This window comes from Vicugna pacos, chromosome 7 (genome assembly GCF_048564905.1).
Source record: "Vicugna pacos chromosome 7, VicPac4, whole genome shotgun sequence".
NCBI classification, from domain to species: domain Eukaryota; kingdom Metazoa; phylum Chordata; class Mammalia; order Artiodactyla; family Camelidae; genus Vicugna; species Vicugna pacos.
In genome coordinates this window covers 37,853,296-37,867,868 of record NC_132993.1, presented here as the reverse complement: position 1 = coordinate 37,867,868, position 14,573 = coordinate 37,853,296, and the positions used below count along the sequence as shown (strand labels likewise).

General features: G+C 40.2%; 1 protein-coding gene and 1 long non-coding RNA gene across 8 annotated transcripts in view; one reads left to right on the top strand and one right to left on the bottom strand.

Moving 5' to 3' along the window:
- Nucleotides 1-14,573, bottom strand: part of LOC140697383 (uncharacterized) — a 187,657-nt gene that overhangs the window by 55,628 nt on the left and 117,456 nt on the right. The window lies entirely within an intron of this gene.
- The window catches only part of NPSR1 (neuropeptide S receptor 1), a 137,402-nt gene that overhangs the window by 21,458 nt on the left and 101,371 nt on the right, over nt 1-14,573 (top strand). For all 3 annotated transcript variants that reach the window (XM_006201884.3, XM_015237252.3, XM_015237251.3), the window contains exon 2: nt 12,215-12,347. In XM_006201884.3, the coding sequence (XP_006201946.2) occupies nt 12,215-12,347 (133 nt within the window). The remainder of the gene's footprint in view (nt 1-12,214; nt 12,348-14,573) is intronic.

The following is a 14,573-nucleotide window of genomic DNA, read 5'->3' as shown; positions in this document are numbered from 1 at the left end:
AAACACATGCTCTTTCTACCATATCAGAATTTCCCAAAGGATTTTCTATGAAACATCTAATTAGACAAAAGCCTAATTATGTGGGTTGCTATACAGATAAAAGGGGTCTATCACCAAAAATATTTGCAAAATTAGCACATATTATATATCATTGTATACAGAGGATGTATTAGCCTATTAAGTGTCTGAGAAGGCTTACACTTTAAAAATAATCTGTTTAATTCTGCTTAACCTGAATTTTCTAAATGTATTTGACCACAGGACATTACAGCATTACTGCTAATAATACACCATGGAGACAATGGCTCCTAGAACACACCTCAGGAAGGGCTCTGCCACATCATGGTCTCTCCCCAAGGAAGCTGCAGAATAACCTAACAGCAGCATCTCTTTGGGAAGACGAGGCCAAGAGGTAAAACAAAGGTCACACACCCATTCAGTGACAGTCAGGACAGGAACCATAATCTAAATCTAAGTCAGAACTCCTGGTTGGTTTATTGAGAGGATCATGAAGATGTGAGGATACTTCATAAACTGGAAAGCACTAGTCAAACTTAAGATAGTGTTAATTTACAATGCTAAGCATCACTGAAATATATAAAATACATGAATAAATGAAAAGTCACATGGTGCTCCAGGATAGAAAGACTAAATTTTGTGAAGATGTCAATTCTCCCCCAAATTACTTTATAATGTTTCAAACAATTTTAGTCAAATCTTCAATGTGTTTGTTTTAATTTGAGAAAATAATTCAAGAACTCATTTGAAAAAAGTAACCAAACATAAGAGATCTGAATATAAATGCTAATAAGGAAGAGGGATATTTCTCTGTCAGTTATTAATAAATACAAATCTGCATTAAGCAAAACATTACTGAATTAGCACAGTAGTTGATAGATTAATAATAACAAATAGTTTGCCCTAAAGATAAAATTATAGTTCAAATATGAACTTAACACTACAAAGAAACTACAAAAGTTAGTAAGAAGGAATGAATATTTTGGCAGTAAGACCGGTGGGTGGGTGGGTGATGATTCTTACCTCATGTAAAGTTGTAAAATCTATTTTAGTTGGATTATGGAACTACGTTTTTACAAAACAGCTAGAAAAAGTATAATTATCAGACTGATTTGAGGGTAAGCCAGGACTTTCTAAGTCTAAAAATAAAAATTTAAAGGGAAACAAAAAACTGAGAATAGTATATTCAATAAAAATAAATATATATAGTATTTTTATGTATATAAATAGTTATAACATTACATATAGAATATGTAATAATTATATTACCAACATAACGTGATTTAAACATCCTTAATGTATAAAGAGCTCCTAGAAGAAAAAAGGTATTTCTAACAAAAAAAAAAAAAAATGGGCAAAGAAAATAAGAAATTTAGATTAAATGCAGAGTTAAAAGAATGTATAAAAATGGTTATTTACTAGTGGTCTGAATAATAAAAACTTAATAATGAAATATAATATGAAACATATTAAATTGATTATGATTAAAGAAAAATGGTACATAAAGCACGTGACGGTCTTGTAGACTCTTGGTGGGACAGTAAATCAAGACAACTAACCCAATTTTTCTAGAGAGTAATCTGGTAATATACAACTAAATAATATATTTGCACTATGACTTAGAAGGTCTGTTTTCAGGATTAAACCTTAAGAATACTAAAGAAATATTCAAGAAATCTTTAGACATAGTCATATGTGTATTAGGTTGTTTTATTCAGTACGTATCTGACAGTAGAAGAGTAAAATTGAGACAGAATCATAGGATGGAGTATTAGGAAATATTATGCACCTATATTAATTATTATTCCTCATTCAATGCTAGAGGTTTTCTTTTAAATACAATAAGCTGCCTATATAATATATTCCAAGTTTGATAGGCATATAAATATCTACATGTAGATATATACCCAGAAAATACAGAGAGGAATATACCAAAAATGGGAAAGGAAGGAATTCTCTCTGGAAGGTGGGTTTCTATCTTTGTACTTTTAAAATATTTTACTAAACCTTTGACAGTGAGCACATATTATATTTATTATCAGAAACAACAGAATAATATTGTAAAATACAGCATGCAATGTCTCAAATATATTTTGTATGTTGTACTTCCATGAGAGCAAATGAAAAGACCTGTTTCTTCTGCATAGAAATCTAAAGGGAGGTTCAAAAAGGCACCTGAGAGCAGACACCTTTGTGATTGCAAAGTAGGCCGAATGGGAGAAGAGGAGGTTCCAGATAATGTACTGGCCCCCAAGGATCACATGTTGAAGGGTCTGAGGACCTGCCAGAGTCTCCCTAGTAAGGAAATGTGTGGGAGAGGGGTGTGATCTTTAAATAATGAAGGTTATGCACTTTCAGAGCCCCAGAAGAATTAAGGGATTTAGTGGGGGCAATGCAGTGATCCTCCCATTTCGTTTCTTTCTCCCCTTTCTCCTATTGCTCCCCTTAGAATTTTTTCCCACTCCAACCCCCAATAGATATCTTAATAGTGATTTCTGAATTAAGCATGCAACCTGTGCATTATCTATTCCTTTAAAAATCCATTGTCCAATTGTGTTATTTTTCTGTTATCATTGGGATAGGCTGAACCATAAACTGCACTTGGATTTCCCTGTCAAGCAGAGAATTGTAGGAAGAGGATTAGACAGAGGCAGCCATCAGGCTTAGAGGACCAGCCTGGCTCAGGGGACTGGCCCCTGCTGGGGTAGCCAGGACTCCTGAGCACTCTCCCAAGGTGATGTGGCCAACTCCATCGAAATCCAAGAGGCTCAGGTGGAGTGGGAGTGATGCTTGGAATCAGGCAGGTGCCTGCACCTTTGGCTAGGCCCCCAAGTGACTGGTGAGAAATGGAGGGACTAGTGTTCAACCCTGGGCTGGGGAGGCTTGCAAGACTCAGATAGCATGTAGGGGACCAGAAATGCAGGCAAGAGAATGAGAGGACAATGGAAACCAAGGCAGATGACCAGCTGCCACTGGGTGTACACTAACTCTTTAGCCTTTTCAACTCTGCAGACCAACCCAACTCAGATGCACAGAAACTGAAGCTGCCAGGAGTAGCATTTTAGGACGGTCTCCCTGGAATCCCCACAGTGAGCTCCTCTCATGCCCCTTTCCCCTTCCTGTTCTCATTCACTATGACGTTCAGCTCCGTACCCTGGCCTCACATCTGCCTCTGCTCTTCCCCTTGCTAGCTTCCCCGGTTTATTCTAGCTACTTTATTTTCAGCCTCCTGGGCGAACTGTAAATTACAGATTGCAGACATCACAGTCTGAGCTGGGAAAAGCCCTCAGGGAGAAAGTTCCTCTGATACTTTCCCCTGTTCAGTAGTTTCTCCAAAATAAAAAACAAAGTCCCACAGGCTTGTTTTTTTAATTATGTGGGTCATGAGGAAAAATAATTTCTTGATATTTTTATTACATAGTAATTTACTTTGGTTTCGACGACATTTTAGAGATTTGGGCCTAACTTATCCAAATGTTAGTTTTCTACATTTCAAGAGTCTAGAGCTCAAATAGCAATTTAAATGTTAATCTCAGTTGTTGGTACATAGAAGACATGTCATTCATTTGTTCAACAAAAATTAATGTCTCCCTGGGCTTGGAGCCCAGTGGGTTTTCAGATGATTTCTAGCATCTGTGGTCTGATATACTAAGGGAATTCAGATGGAACCCCATAATTTAATTGACTCAAAGCTCCCAGGACACTCTATTTGTGATTAATCTGGAGGTCCTTTTGAGACTCAAAAATCAATCACAAGATAGGATTCACATTAAATGAATATAGGACACTGGCATTTTTGTTTCTGGTGAGATCCAAGGATTCACTAGTAACAGAAAACTCAGTCAGTTATGCAAATGGAGCTCCTGATCTGCACGGAAACCTGATAGAAATGAGAACAATTGGGCCGTGGAAAGTTAACATTGCTAATTAAATATAAAGTATGACTCATGGTAGTAACAATAAAATACCCTAGACCAAGAACTAACCCTTTCTGGTCAGAGTAGAAAGAGCTGATGCAGTTATTCAATGTGTCCTGGAGGCTAAACTAAGACATTAGGTGGTGAACTGCTCTCCTGTTCAGCCCCAGTTTGAAGGAGCTGAAGCTGTATTCTGTCACCCATGATGATGGTGTTGCGAGGGAGGGCAAATTAATTCAGTTAATGAAGACAGTTGGAGAATATTCAAGACAGAGAGGAATCTTTTCTTTTGGTAGCAAGTTCTTTAACTCAGGACAAAGACTCAGAGTGGACTCTCTCCACTTTTGAAAGAGTTGGTGTTTAGGACACAGGTCCAATTTCTCATTATCAGCCTATCTCTGCTCATGTGAACATGATGTTCATGGATGGCCCCTATCTGTCCTTATTAACCTGCAAGTTTCCAGTCTGCCATTACTCCTACTGTGGCTAGGCAACCTACTTGTTTGCATGGCTACTTCTACTCATTTTCAGACTCAACCCAGGTATTAATTTCTCTAGGATGTGCCTTTTGACCAGCCATGACCAGCTCTTCCTCAAGTTCTATTTCATGTCTCTTATTTCGGATTCTACAACATCTCCATTACAGTAGTTCACCTTGAAAATTTTTTTATATATGTATGCCTCCACCATCAGACAAGGAGCCCCTGGTCTTAGCCTTCTTTCTGTGGTCCTATGTAACTTCTATGGAACTATGGTTGCCAAAGTATGTTGAACTTTGCTGCTAGATTCTCAATAAGTGTTTGCTGAGCTTAATTATGTAGAATGCAAACCAGTATAATCATGTTCACAGCAACATGATTTCAAGGAGAATTTCCGACTTCTGGCCCAAGTATCATTTCTACACCAACGTATAGGCCTATGCCAAGGCTGTCCCCTCAGGGTAAATGCCTTCCCCCTTTTATATACTGCATGAGAGTTCACAGATTGACTCTTAGTGCTCGACAATGTGGGTTCATCTCGGCAACCTCAACAGACCCAGGCTATGACAATACCTCCCATCCCACACAGGATCTCCTATTCTTCATGCAGGAGGCCCCCCTGCTAGCTTGTCCCACCAGCCCCTCGTCAGAGGGTGCAACGTGCATCCCTGTTCTAGACCCCTGTTAAAATGAAAAGCCTTACAAAAGTGTAAGACTGGAATTGACATTCACACTTACGTGTAGCTTTATGTAAATTTCTAATTTTTTGAAATAGTAATTAATAAAAAATCTTGCTGTATATTTTTTTCACAATTGAGTATTAGGAATGAAGGCTATCCTGGAAGTAATCCAAGATAGAACTCCCACAGCTGTATGCAAAACAGCTAGGAAAGATGAATGCAGATCGGTGGTTGTGATGACAATAATTTCATTGCGTTTTCAAGAGTGCCTCCAAGCTGGGTTACTGGGAGGGTGGTTAAAATGCAGGTTTTTAAAAAGGGCATCATCAGGAGGAGGTGGGGGGAGAAGCCAAGGTGGGCACTCCTGAGCAAGCCCAGTCCTACCTCCATGCCTCCTGGTTGACCGCCTTACTGCTTGTTAACCACCTGGCAGTGCTTCTGAAGCAGCAAGTGGGGCGAGACACAAGTTAAAAACTGAGACTCCTGAATGAGAAGTTTCCAACTGTTCAGAAATGGTCACTGCCCAGGGGTCTACAGATCCTCTTAATGCTTCTCATCCCCCAAGTCTAATTAAGCAACTTCGGGAGCCCAAAGCTTTGCAGTCTGTTCCTAACTGTCTCACTTTAAATTGTGTGCTCCCTGTGTTACAGAGTGATTCACCCTCAATGGAATTAGACATTTTCTGATTTCTGCTTTTGAAATCTCCAACCCACGTTGGAGGCAAATTAATGAGGCTTGGAGCTGGCCTCAGAGCCTGGGTGCTGTGAATGACAGGTGACACACGGGTCTCAGTGACAGGACAGCAAAGCTGCTTTGCCTGCTCGCTGAGAACTGAGGCTGAATCATAACCTTTCTGAGACTTCATTTCCTCCCTTGGGAAGCGTGATGTATTTGTTCCTTCCTGTGTCTGAGAGATTCATCTTCAACATCACAGAAATAACAAGAATCATAAAGTAAACCATGAAAATGTAAAGGGTACAGAAAGCTCTATGATCGCTGGGGCAGATGATACAGCTGCATTTTGTGTGATATTTATGACTTCTGTAGTGTGGAAGCCACACATTACTCCCAAGTCCATCCATCCAAACACAGATTGAGTATTGACTTTACTCTAAGTCTTGGGGAAGACAGTCATGAAACCAGCTCCAGAAACCCAGCTTCCAACAAGTTTTGGGTCAGAGGGAAAATGAAGATCTGTTTCCCGGTTGATAATTGAAAGTAAATGAGGCAACTATGCTATCTCTGGCCCAAAATTCGAGCAGAAAACCACTACAGAAATCTGAGTGTGGACTTTTCAAGCAAAGCCATGTTCATATTCCAGCTGCATCACTTATGCTCCAGGTATCCCAGCTAGCAACTTCTCTGAACTCCACTTCCTTACCTATAAGATTGAGGACAGTGCCATTTCACTGGTCAGGCTGTGACGCTTGGCACACGACAGTCACCAACAGCATTTATTGAGTACCTATTATACATCACAAACTAAGTCAATCAGGAACTAGATTCATGTGATTTGATCAAATTATGTTAGTTCATCCCCATTCACCATGTGACTGTTAAAGATAACTTAGAGTGTTGTTTGTTTTTGTTTTGTTTGTTTTCAGTTTCCAGGACTCCACTAGAAAAGAGGATTATTATTCCTTAGATTTGAGTAAATCATCTCTTCCTCTCTAGACAAGTCAGACATATCTAGTTTCAACTAGCGTCATCCAACTAAATGCCTTGTATTTCCTAAGATAATCTGCATTTCAAGTAACCTTTCTGGAAAACTTATAAGTATCCTTGCCCTTGTCATCAACCATATATCCATCCAACAGATATTTAGTAAGCACTTTCTATGGGAAAGATAAAATGCCAGTCCGGAGTGGTGAGCCAGACGTAGTGTCTGGCCCCCTGGAAATCGTTTTGACTCTGGACTCCTATCCCATGGAGTCAAATCCCAGCTCTCAGCCCCATAGCAGCACCTGCATGGTCAAGAGAACACTGCAACTCATCCCTTTCAACCCTAGGTTGTAATTTTCTGATCTGCAAGGAGCTAACGTCATTGCGTGACCTCATTAACTTGAGATTGAAAACCAATTAGTCATGAGCTCATAGCTATGTAACTGAGTTGAAAACACTCTAGTCTTTAGTCACTGAAAAATTCCAAATTCACCTATTCTGCTCAATATTGAGAATCTGGTTTGAATGTTTGCCTCACATGACCACTAGGGGGCATTTAATCCCCAACTATAATCTGAAATCGGTCTGAGACTGGTGGTGTGACACCATTAGTACCTGTGGGGAGGGGGCACAGGTGGAGTGCCTGTTAGGCTCAGGTGAAACTCCAACAAACTGGAACTGAAAATAGGATGAACAGAGTGAATTCAAGCATAATTCTGAAAAGGTAGTAAGTTATTTATAATCACTCCTCAAATCTGTACGTAGTCCATAAAACCAAGAGAGAATTCGCCAACTCTTATTGCCTGTGAACTATACATCCAGCACTGAGCTAGAAATCTCCATTTTTATCATCATAACTATCCATTACAAGTATTCTGAGGCATATTTTATTTTCATCTTCATTTTATAAATGACAAAACAGGCTCAGAGAGGTTATCGTTTACTGATATATCACACATCTAGCAAGTAATAAAGAATCCGATTCAAAGTCAAGCTGGGCTGAAAGCCCACCAAATTTTCTACCAAACTGCTCACCTCTGTGATGCTCAAATGCCTCTGAAGTTGTTTCTCCGATGCACATTTTCCAATTTTCCAAATTTCACAATATCCCAAATCTTCATATTACCTTGGGATGTGTGTGTGTTTAGGTGCATGTGAGTGCATGGGTTAAGAATGCTATGAATAAAATGATATTACAACTACGTAACTGTTTTCATACTTAATGACCTTTGTACAACTTGATGAAACAGGATTTAATTTCGGCTGGGTATAATTTATGCAATCTACATGTTTTAATCTCCTTTGTAGCACCAGTACTTTATATTGTAGACAATTAATTGATATAGAATGAATTAACAAATAAACGTGGATCTGAGAAAGCAACAATAGAGAATTTTCTCCATCTGTAAATTTCCTGAAGCCAATGAGTTAAGGTGAGATTGTCTTCCAGTAGAAAACTCCAAAGCAGAAGGAGCAGACCTAATTTCACAGGATTTGCTCAACCCACCCCACAGACATCATCTAATTCCAAGGAGAATAGACACTGATCTGTTTACAGAGCGCCCTGGGTGGACCAGCCCAAAGCACAGTTACTGGCAGCTCCTAAGAAAAGGCTCAGCCAAGCCAGCAACGACTGCACCAGCCCTCCTGACACCTGACCTTCAATTCACTGATACATCTAACCGGGATAATTTGATTTGCAGTGTTTGTCACTCTGTGCTCCCAGCAGAGCAGATCTGAACCCCAAACCTACTTAGAAGAGACTGGATGGCTAGGTTGTGATTGTGCGGGACAAAGATGAAAAAAGCAGCTACTCCATGCCCACTGGTAGGCCCACTAGAGAAACTTGATTTCTGCAAATCAGCATCGTCACCAATGCACCTCATGAAAAGCAAATCATTGATCCACTTCAGTATTGCTTTTCTGGAAATGTGGCCTGACTGTACTCACCGCAGGCAGTTAGTCATGTATTGAAAGGGGACATGGAGAGAGGTATATTCTGGAAAAAACACTGATTTCTAGCTCAAAATTACCCTGGGTTCACTTTCTAATTCTCATCCAAAAGGTCTTCAGAGTGTAATTTTAGTTGAGAAAAAAATTCTGTGTCAAAGGTAGAAAATTGAGGAGATTGACACCCTCCTGCTGGAAGGTCGGAGGAACCTCTGTAAGGTTCAGATTGTAAGGTGGAGAGCAGATAAGCTGCCTGAGGGCAGGGCAGGCAGGCTCACTTATTCTCTCCGTGAACTAAGAGTCTCTCTGGAGAATCAGGGATGGGGGCCGACCCCCAAGGAATCCCAGAACTAGAGGACTCAGTCCAGAACCTGGGGCTGAGGCAGATTTCTGTGGGAAGTTCACCAAATGTCACAGACTTCAAGGAGACTGGTGGCCAGCTGTTTTCTCCCGGCTAAATGGATGTGGGCAGCTGGGCAGGCCCCAGGATGGTGCAGGTGAAGTCAGGGGTCTCAGCGAGGAAAACAGTTCTGTATCCACTGCCTTCCTGACACCCTCTCATCCCCTGCAGAGTACCACACCTCCTCCTTTGTCTGCTTCCAGACACAGCTCTCTCCCCTCTCTCCATAGAGATCTGAATTTCTGATCTGACAAACATTGCAAGCACTCTAACTTTTCCCTTCCTTCCTCCTCTGAGGCTGAAAGACTTCAGCAGAGATTGACTTAGTACAGGTTGAGTTGGAAATAAATTACCCTCCACCCCACCCAAGCTGAGAAAATTTACTGGATGTGATACAGTGTTTTGTAATTCAAAAAAAAAAAGGAATTACTTTAAGGCATTGAAATGATTCTCCCTAGGAAACAGATTTCCTAAGAGAAACAGGAGAAAATCTTGGAAAATCTCTCATTTGCATTCTCAGCAGGGCTGGAAAGGACTATGCAGACCCCTACCTGCCACACCACCTGCTCTACGGGCTCCTTGATCTCTTCTGAACCATGAATACCCCCAGGACACCATCCTCTTCCCTGACAGCACACATGTCCCAGTACGTATACAGATGCCTTGTGTAGCACCCGCATCATCTATCAGCACCTAGTGTCTACGAGACCTCCTGCTAAGAGAGAATTCCAATCCTAGTTTCTTAGGTTGGTCCCAAGTTGCTCTGCAGTTTTAAAAGCTTGGTCCTCCAAGTTCAAACCACTTATTTATGTCCTACCACCTACATACCACTTGCTGAATGGGGAGCATCAGTCTGGTACTTAAAGGCTTCCCCTGCTGAACCTACTCCTGACAGCACTGTTGTCCATGGGTCTCAAAGGAGAGAATTCCCTTAGAAAAATTCATTCTCTCACTCCATTCAGAATAGCCCTTTTCATAATGATTACTTTCCATTCCTGATTTCTCCGTGCCACCCAGATCTTGCGCTAGAGAAATGAATGAGTCATCCAGAAAAATGTGACCTTTCTCATCCGAAAAGGACCAGAGAAAGAGTATATGGCCTGATAACTGAGCAAAGACTCTGCCCTCCAAAAGGGAGATGATGTAAGCATGCTGGAGGTGAGGTATCTGCCACCTGTGCCCTTCAGAGCAGCAGAGGTCATCAACCCTGTGGTCCTCCCCCTCCAGTTGTGCACCTACCCTCCCCCCAGCACCACCCCAATGCCTATCCTCCCTGACTTCCACCATTCTGCAGCTCTAAGGCCCTGACTTCCATCAGGGCCTCAGGAACCCATTTGTAAATCTGAGATGGAGAACTTTAATATCAGCTTGACATATATTTGCTATGGATGTGTGTGTGTGTTTGTGTGTGTACATACTTATAAGGTATAATTCAAAGGACTGGAAGGATATACAATGTAATCAAAATGATGTTTACTTTCTGAGAGAGGGGAAAAGATGGGAGGATGGAAGCCAGAGGGGATTTGAGTTTTATCTGAGTTGTTTTCAAAGAAGAACGTATTGGTCTGTTATTGTATAATTTAAAATTAATTTAGTATAAGAAAAAGTGCTGCCATGATGTCTCAGGTACTCAGGGAGGGTGTCAGTCAGGGTTCTTCACAGAAAACAGAACCAACAGAAAGATGGTAGATTGATGATCGATCGATAGATAGATAATATTATATTATATTGAAAGAGAGAGAGACTTATTTTAGGAAATCCGTTCACATGATTGTGGGTGCTGGCAAGTCTGAGATCCTTAAAGGAGGGTAGCAGGCTGGAAACTCAGGCACAATTTCTGTGTTCTCCAAGGATTTCTTGAGGAAGAATTCCTTCTTCTCTGGAAAACCTCAGCTTTTGCTCTTAAGACTCTCAACTCACTGGATGAGATCCACCCAACTTATGGAGGGTAAACTGCTTTATTTAAGGTCGAGTGGTGGCAGATGTAACCCCATCTACAAAGTGCCTTCGCAGCAACCATTGTACACCACGGTTTGACAGAACCACTGAGTGCAGAGCCTGGCCGGATCCACACATACCATTTTACCATCACAAGGGGTTTCTCCAGGTTCTTACTATCATCTCCTCCAAACAGCAGAAGCACTTTGAATTCCAGTCTTAGACGTGTGCATCTTACCAGGATTCTGCCCAAACCTTCTGGGCTGAAGTCTCTTGGCTTCCAGTTTTGGACTCACCGCTGGATCCCCTTGGCTTCATATTCACCCACCGCCCAGCCCGGCCCCAGCCCTGCGTCCAGCCCGTCCCAGTGCCCTGGGCCTCTGCTTATTTTGGGCTATGGACTTGAAACATATGAAAAGCTCCATTTGAAGAAATCATGGAAAATTTTTTATGGAGGGCTTGGCATTTTCAATGAGTAGCATTCCTGCTTTTTTTTTTTTCATTTTTACTAATTCTATGTTATTCAGTGGAACTTTAATATTATAAAATTCTGTCAAAGGAAAAAGAGTAAGATAACCCATAATCACGCTCCCCTAAAATAACCACCCTTAACATTTTAGTATACTTCAGTCTTTTTCTTACATGTATAATTTTGCGGAGTTGTAATCACCCCCAATATACAATTTTATCATGTTTCTCCCACTTATCATTATATTATAAGCACTTTTAATGTTGCCACCTAATTGTCATGCCTGTCATTGTTAATAGCTACATAATAGCTCAGTGAATTGAAGTGATTTATTTACTTAAGTATCCTGTTATCTTTAAACAATTTCCAATTTCCTCTTACAATGAATATGCACATCTTTGGGATTATAGTGTTCTTTTTCACACCTTGAATTCTTTCCTATAGATTTAAAATGGTTTGGTCAAAGAATTCCATATATACTGTTTTTGTCTCGACATACATTTCCAAATGGATTTTTTTAAAGGTTGCATCAGTTTACACTGCTGCCGGTGTAAATAAGGACCATTGTGTCTTTGTTCTCTTGAGAGTTGGGCTTCACAGGTGGGGACAGGAGACCAACACCAAAGCCTGAGACTTGCATTCTGTAAAAGCACCCTGGTCCTCACTGGTACATCGGTTTTGTATTGCTTTGTTTCTCGCAGACGGAGCAGTTGATAACCCTGTGGGTCCTCTTTGTTTTCACCATTGTTGGAAATGCCATCGTGCTGTTCTCTACATGGAGGAGGAAGAGGAAGTCAAGAATGACCTTCTTCGTGACTCACCTGGCCATCGCAGGTAAGTAACTGCACGTGCGAGAGGAATACGCTGGGTGCAAAATTCCTCTGGCTCCTAGCTTTCAATTATTTTACCAACAGAATCGGTGTACTGTCAGTCTAAAACTCAACTGCAAATTTGGGAGTAATTTCTATAGGGTTATAAAACCCAAATTTGAATTTCTCTTCCAGCAAATATAGCATATTTAAATTTTTACAAGATTCCAATATAAAAATAACTCTCTACACAACAAACTTGAAAATACCATTATCAGTGCTACCAAAGGGTTCTGTAGGCTTCCACCTAATACTGTATCATACCATATTATGAGCTTAAAGAATATATCCCAGTCTCTATTCAATAATAAATGTGAAGTCTCAAGGACTTTGCATATTTCAGTCTGTGAGCACTGCTATTGAAATGTGAGTGACGTGTTACACCCCTGCTGGGCATAGTATAAGGATCATACCCTGGATTAAGATGGTTAAATGTGGATTTGGAGACTGGCTAGTACCGTTGAAGAGTGAATACATCATACCTAGAGAGGGAATGATGAAATACTCTCAAATTTAAAAATGATCTGTGAAAGAAATACCCCCACATAGAAGAGTAGAGTCCAAATGGGAAGGGCTCATGTTCAAAAGGAAAACAGTGCCAAGGAGAGAGTTTTATTCCACAGGCCAGAGAAGAGAGTGGGCAGATGGAATTCCCAGAGGGTCTAGCCCAAGACAGCCATGGAGTCCTGAGCTCTGGGAACAAGATAATTGTCATATGAGGTTAACTTGAATCTGACTATAGGGCAAATTCAAAAAAAAGGAAAAAATTGTAAGTGTTAAGTGCTAACAAGGAGCAATGGTTGATGACTATTAGAAAGAGCTATTAGAGGGAACCTTAATTCAAAAACACACATGCACCCCAATGTTCATAGCAGCGCTATTTAGGAAACAACCTAAATGTCCACTGACAGATGACTGGATAAAGAAGTTGTGGTATGTCTACACAATGGAATACTACTTAGCCATAAAAAGAAATATGCCATTTGCAGCAACATGGATGAAACTGGAGATTGTCATTCTAAGTGAAGTAAGCCAGAAAGAGAAAGAAAAATACCACATGATATCACTCTTATATGGAATCTAAAAAAAAAGACAAACAAACTTATTTACAAAACAGAAACAGACTCACAGACATAGAAAACAAACTTACGGTTACCAGTGGGGGGAAGTGGGTAGGAAGCAATAAATTGGGAGTTCTAGATTTGCAGGTACTGACTAATATACATAAAATAGATAAACAACAAGTTTATACTATATAGCACAGGGAGCTATATTCAATATCTTATAGTCACCTATGGTAAAAAAAAGAATATGAAAACGAATATATGTATGTTTCTATATGACTGAAGTATTATGCTATATGCCAGAAATTGATACAACACTGTAAACTGACTGTACTTCAATAAAAAAAAAATTTAAAAGAAAAAAGGAAGGGCTGTTAGGTACATTTCAACCTGTGCTGTGCTGTGCTCTCAGTTGCAGTTATGGCAGTGGAAGGTTCTTGGGAGTTTAGTCTTGAGCCACAATATATGAAAAACATGACACACTAACTTCCAAAAGAACTTAGCCTTTCATTGTTGGTAGCTTGAAATCCCCACACTCCTTAACAAAGTGTAGGAGGCCCATTTGCTTGAGCTGGGCTACTGTTGCCAGGGTGAAAAGCAAGGGCACTACTGAGATATATAGAGATGGTAAAAGGAGCCTGAGTCACAGAAGTGGGACTTGTGATGGAAGGAAACTCCTTCAGCCTTTCCCCATTTTTCACTCCTAGGATTGTAGCCATAAAGGGTAATTAGGATTATTTAGCAAACTAAGAGGAAGAAATCCCTGGATTAGGGTGTAGTAATTTACTTTTTTTATTAATATTTTTTCAATTACAGTGTTGTAACCCACATTCTTTGGAACCATGTGTTCTTTCAGAGTGAAAGAATTCAGAGGTGGCAAGGATATCAGCTTAGAAGTTAAAGTGTTGTCCAGAATAATCAATAAATGAATAATGGCAATTTTACTATCTGTTGTCAAAGAGAAAAGTTGTGTTTTCTATTTGAATCCATAGTCTGCTGTATCAATCTGGACTTAACTTTTCATGAATGTTCTAGATAGTCTATATTTTATTTGTTTATTCCCTCGGGGAAAAAAATTTAAGGAGTCAGATCAGGAGCATTTCACGTGAAGAATTCTTGGAGAGAGA